Here is a 6023-nt window from a genome sequence, read left to right on the forward strand (position 1 = left end):
GACCTATCGCTTGTGAAGCGAGGGTTCAACCGCTGAGCTGTTGTCGACGACTCGAATGAGTCAAGAGCATTGCTCTAAGCAGTTTGCAACTCTTGGAGTAGGCGTGGAGCGCGAGCGTAGGTCTGAGACCGCTTGAGAGCAAGATGCGCGCCGCGCTTGGATCATTGGGCCGTAGGCCGACGACGAGAAGTTGGGCATCAACGATGCGTAGGCGTTTGTAACCTTACGGAGCTGTACAACGCTGGTGTGAGGTGTAGTAACCTCCGCCGTCTTAACAAGACGTGACCTCGCTGAGGAAAGTTTCGAGAACGGAATGTTCTCATCTTAGTGGGGGAGAGTGTAACGGGGTTACATGGTGTGGAACACACAGGGGTACAAAGTACCCGGAGAGTTAACAAACTCTCAGTACATAAGCTGGAGAGTTAACAAGGTCTCTCAGTACGTTGGCTGAAAGCCACACGTTATGCATTTGATTAGGTTTAACTATGCTAGATAGTTAAACAGATACATTTACCCCTAGGCGGCTTGGCCGCAATAATAGTAAATAAAACACTTCTGGTTTTGAAGCATAAAGTAAAGGTATTAGCTTTGAGCCCTGGTCTTGGGCTGTAAGTGTCCTTTGGATAAGGAACTTAATATTAGTGACTCTTTGAGTCGAACGTCTTCCTCTGACGCTAAAGCTACGGCAGCCCCGCTGCACCACGGGCTCGTAGACTAAACTTGAGACCGGGCTGCGGCGCCGTTCTGGATATGGGGAGACTCGGACGTGCTCTTGATATGCTGGTGCTGGTGATGTCGTCGACATCTTCGAGATTGGCAGCGTCAAAAGAAGTCGCTCCCATTTTGCATAGAAATCATATGCTCTTTAGTGGTCGAGCGACTGACGCTCGATTGAGATCGATCGATTAAACCAGTCGGTCTGGAAAATTTTGAGTAGAACCCACAAAATTAGACGCCATTATGACCTTTTAAATAACAGAGAAAGGCCTCCGATTTCACTAACGTGAACCACAATTTTTCATTTAATGACTTAAAATAAAAACATTCTTACGTTAGGTTTTCCTAAGAATTATAAGTGTGGTGACGAGGCGCCGCCAGTGCCTCCCCCCCCTGTGCGAAGCAGGCTCAGATACACACAAAGGTGGCGTCTTCGAAAACGCGGCTTGTATCCCACTGGGGGCCAAGAGCAGCATCTCAGACTGCTAGTATTGCTGAATTTCAAGCACTAGTCATCCCCTTTTGTGCTGTACGCAACACATAGGCCACCTCCGCAGCAAGAGGGCGACTTTGTGGACTGTGGGACATGCACAGAATGGCAAGATCTCTCACGGTTGGTGGGCATGACGCACTGATCGTCGGGCGCAATTGATCGTTAGCCACTTTTTGAAGCACAGCTACCTCTTCCAGCTTATTACCACTGGGTCCAACGGCGTCATAATATGGGAGGTTATGTGTATCAATCTCGGTCAGAAGTACCCCAAAGGAGAAAATATCTGCCCGCTGGTCATACTCGGTGCTCCCCGAGATGATCTCGGGTGCGAGCCACCTACCAGTTCCTACCCCAATCGTCATTGTTCCATCTATCGATCGGTAGCGTGTCGTGCCGAAGTCAGTCAATTTCGCATGCATTTCTGCCGAGATCAGCACATTTCGAGATTTTAGATCGCGGTGAATCAAAGGGGGGTTGAATGAATGCACGTAGACAAGCGCCTCAATCGTATCAATAGCCAGCTGAAACTTTGTAGGTGTCCAGTAATGTGGCAGATAGGAAGCCGACAGATATGTGCGCAGGTCGCCGTTCTCCATGTACTCGAATATAGCCTGAAGATCCGATTCAATACTCCAAGCTGCACCGATGAACTTGACAATGCTCGGGTGATTAAACTTTGAAACCATCTTGATTTCGTCCACAAAGTCTTGCACCCTTTCACGCGTCGCCATATCCTCACGAAGTCGCTTCGAAGCAAGAAGTTGAGCGCTGCGATAGCGGACTAGCCAAACTACACCGAACGCACCACTCCCAATCAATTTGACATCCTGGATGTCCTCAACGCTCACCTGGAGAGAGAGAAGTTCAGGATCGCGCCAAATCGACAAGTTGTCGTAATTGTCTCGAGTAGTACGCATGGTGGGGTCTGTCATAGCCATCGTCTCCGGTTTACCTCTTTATGCAAAACAAGATCGCTCCACAAATGGTGAGCAAGACAGCTCCACCAACTGCAGCAACCACAGTTATCATCGTGCTAGAGTTCGGTGTTGATCCTGATCCGCCGTCGTTCGAGCCAGATCCTGCTGAATTCGAGCTCACCATGAAGTCGCTGACACAAATGACAAGACCTTGGATGGTGCGCTGCGCTGAAGTTTCACATTTGGTCTCCTCCTGAAAATCAGTTCCAATCAGGTCGAAATCTGTGAGCCTCTCCAGGAAGTTGACTTGATCCAGCGTGAGTATAGGTGTCTTGAAGGGGTTTCCTGTTAGATACAGCGACGTCAACGATGTCATAGTAAAAATGATAGCGGGGATCTCGGTGAAGTTGTTTTCAGTAAGTGTGCTACAGTTCGTGTTTACCACCACAACGAGCGATCAGTTAGTAATGCCAGCCTAAAAGCAGCGTTGCACTTGAACTCACAGAGCAGCAAGATTAGGAAAATCGCCCTCGAAGGACGTCATTTCATTAAATGACATTCCACTGGAAGTAAAAGTCACGTGTAAGAAAACACAGATTATAAAAAATGCACCTTAACGTACAGGGTGGTGAGCTTCGAGGAACTGATGGAGGAGTTCACTTCCGTAATATAATTCAGGTTAAGATCTCTGTGTGGAGGAAAAGAGCAAAGGTAAGGCTGGTGTACGGTACAATAAGAAAATAATCCAAGAATTTTCGATTTCCATACAGCGAGGAGATCGAGGGCAGCGATAGTAGATTTGCTGGAAATTCGTGCAGCAGAGTGTTCGCGAGGTTCATATATGTTGTTGAGAATGGGAGGAGATCTCTGACGGTGCCAATCTGTCCTTTCAGATTAATTGAGAGCAACCAGACCTGGGTTACCTGCGCCTGAGAAGTTAGTAGATCTTCTGCGAGCTGCAGATTCACCACCTTGGACTTGAACACCAAGTCGAAGCTTGTGCCTCCAGCCAACACGCTGCAGTACTCACCAAGACAATGTAGTTAGCATCCCAACGAAGTAAGTTCCCACTACCGGTACTACACATCACACCCACACTTGTTTTGTAGCGGATGGCAAGTCCAGTGCATCGATACGAGCGATGATATTGTTGCTTGCCCAAGCGTAGGTGCTTGTGTTGTCTGGGATGCTTTCCATATTGGCATCGTACGAGGAGTCTTGGGCTCTAGCTTCTAGCTCCTCCTCGCTCTGGTACGTACCGTAAGTGATGAAGAAGACGAAGAGCGACTCATCCACGGGTACATCGCGGTAGATATTGTAGCACACATAGTTACAATCCCCGATCGAGTCGGCCACACAACTGTTGCAAGACGTGCTGTCCGACACATTGTAGGTCAGACACGGCTGATACGAATCGCACACGCCGCCGCAGGACGACGAGAGTGTTGAACCTTCGGCATGGCAGGTTTGCGCCGCCACTCTAGCAAATTTCAGTGTGGCAAGCAGGAGGAGCGATATCCACGCCGTCAGGAATCTCATGCGGATCAAAACGGTTGGTACGATCCAGTAACTCGGGCAGCTGTGTTTATCTTGATCGAAAAGTGTACCCAATCTGGGACTGTAGCGCCTCCGCCTACATCTCTTCAAGTGAAGTTGTGTTTTGGACTGTGCACATATTCCTTTTGCTGTTTGAGCAACGCAGCCGTTACAGTGCTTCTTTTTGGGTACACTTTTCAGTGGCTATCTGGCTTCCCCTTCAAAAGCCCCCAAGTCGTCATCTCGATGTTTTGGCGCCTAGTGTGGGGAATGTACGACGCGTGCTGGCGTACGTGGTATGCGGTGCATGTCGAGCACAAAGGTGCCTACTCACTGGGGCGTCTGCAGATGTTGCATCACTTTCTCCACCAACAAAAATCAAGAGTTGCAACAGTCCTGCTCAACCTCACTATAGCGGTAGTGACTCCTGTGCCGTGTCTCGTCATCGCTTTGCTGTCCGATGCCATTCCTCTCGCACCACCAGAAAATGGCCCGCGTGGCAATGGCATGTTCTGGGCTCGGTCCTGGTTGATCATGGGATCTTTCACCTTGGCCGTGTTGATGCCAATGCATCATCCCTGTATCGCACCAATTCCAGAACGTCGTTTATGGCTCTATCTACTATCGGCTGGAATTTCGGCAATGTACACGGGTTTTTACTTTGCAGTGGCACTAGCGATCGGGTTCCCAGTGCTTTTTTCGTATCTGACACTCAATATCGTATGGATTTCGCTTATCGTTGCTGGTCTCTGAGTATACATGGGCCCAGCATGTCGATCTAGCGCATTGGTGCGCAAACGCTTAAAACTTCACGCTATCTTTATTTACGCCGCTTCCAGTCTAGCAGTTGTCTATCCTTTGTTCTATTACGCTTTCTTGCATGCTCGAGAATATGCCAGTACACAATTCTTGCTGACATTTGCACTGCCAGTTATCAAGATGATGGAAAAGCTACTTCTTTACCACACAACAGGCCTTGCACCGGATTTACAGCCTGTCTTCATTGCCTTCAATATCGAGGTATTCAACGCACTATTCGTGTCAAGCTGCATGCGCAACGCGACCTCGGTTAGCGTGACAATGATGCTAATGGTTGCCGATTTTATGGGAGCTTGTGCAGCGCTGTACGGGCTGAGAAACATTATGCTGCGCGTGGATGAGCTGAATGGCAAGATGGGGCCTGAGGCTACCCGTGCGCGAATGATAGATATTGCCGGTTTTATTGCAAAACACCACCACCTTGATTGTCTCGTAACGCAGGAAGATAGTGTGGAATCGCGGTGCTCCAACAGCACACATGTATCTGCCGTCGCTCCGTGGGTAGACGAGAATTCATCAGACACGGGTAAAGCTGGCTGGGGTGATAATGTAAAGAATGGGAGTAACAATCTTAGCATTGTCAAAAACAGCAAACCAGCGATTGATCCGCCCCACGTCCCATCAAAGATTGCATGGGATAATAAAAAAAAATCAGCAAAGCAGAGCGCAGTAGTACCCGCTGAGATCACGTTACCGTCTCAATTTAACCGTGGACCTAGTGTTAAGGGAATGACAAGCAATTCGTTTCACATGGTCGAATTACTAACTGCCAAAGAACGACAGCAATTTATCCACGAAACTTGCCGTATCTTACGCCAAGTTGAATTTTTGCTGTTAGTCGAGTACACGGAGGTGATAGTCCCAATGGTTTATGGTAAGTAGGTATTGTGATTGTTTTACTCTCTGCTCACACACATTTTTTTCAGTCATTTATATTACCACAGTGTATCACCTTCCAAACCGAAAGTATTTTCCGTACCTCCACGAAATGTCCGAGACCGATCTTAACACTATCTGCAGCATACTGATTTATGGATCACTCCAGCTTGGTTGCACTTAAGCAACGCTTTCGGCTTGATCCGGGGACAACTTTACGCTTTGTTTTGGACAGCGAATGGAGAGTTGTGCAAGGTCAATTTGTGCTTTGGATCATTTACGTGCTGCAATCATCAATCCAGCATGTTGGTACGTGGAGAATAATTAAGAGGAGAAAAAGAGCAAGCTTTGATTTATCATCGTCCTTGCTTCACAGGCACGGACTACACGTTCCAATTCAGTTGGCTTTTTAAGTAGGCAAATTTCGTCCTATTGTATTGAACAGAGCTCGGAGAATTAAATAAAATATTGTATTGGATTTAGAAAAAAATTAATCCGTTATTCCGTATCGATAAAAACAATAATAAGTACTGCAATTATTGTCAGGAATTGGTAGGGTCAGAGCGGTGCAGTGGTTTGGGATGACCCTACCAATCCACTGCACAGGGTTCAAGTCCCACACCTGTAAGAGAAGCTGGTGGCTACCACCGGGACTTTTGTCCGGG

General features: G+C 47.9%; 2 protein-coding genes across 2 annotated transcripts; one reads left to right on the top strand and one right to left on the bottom strand.

Moving 5' to 3' along the window:
- Nucleotides 1-1218: 1218 nt before the first annotated feature.
- PITG_23090 (protein kinase, putative) lies at nt 1219-3666 on the bottom strand (the record flags this gene model as incomplete). The annotated part of the gene is made up of 6 exons (XM_002896841.1): nt 1219-2151; nt 2207-2552; nt 2631-2690; nt 2750-2815; nt 2896-3144; nt 3224-3666. 6 exons carry the CDS (start codon nt 3664-3666, stop codon nt 1219-1221), a joined length of 2097 nt encoding a protein of 698 aa, XP_002896887.1.
- A 267-nt stretch (nt 3667-3933) lies between these two features.
- PITG_16656 (uncharacterized protein) lies at nt 3934-5775 on the top strand (the record flags this gene model as incomplete). Its single annotated transcript, XM_002896842.1, has 4 exons — nt 3934-3952; nt 4595-5008; nt 5321-5356; nt 5735-5775. 4 exons carry the CDS (start codon nt 3934-3936, stop codon nt 5773-5775), a joined length of 510 nt encoding a protein of 169 aa, XP_002896888.1.
- Nucleotides 5776-6023: the final 248 nt, after the last annotated feature.

This window comes from Phytophthora infestans, genomic scaffold (genome assembly GCF_000142945.1).
Source record: "Phytophthora infestans T30-4 supercont1.51 genomic scaffold, whole genome shotgun sequence".
NCBI lineage: Eukaryota > Oomycota > Peronosporomycetes > Peronosporales > Peronosporaceae > Phytophthora > Phytophthora infestans.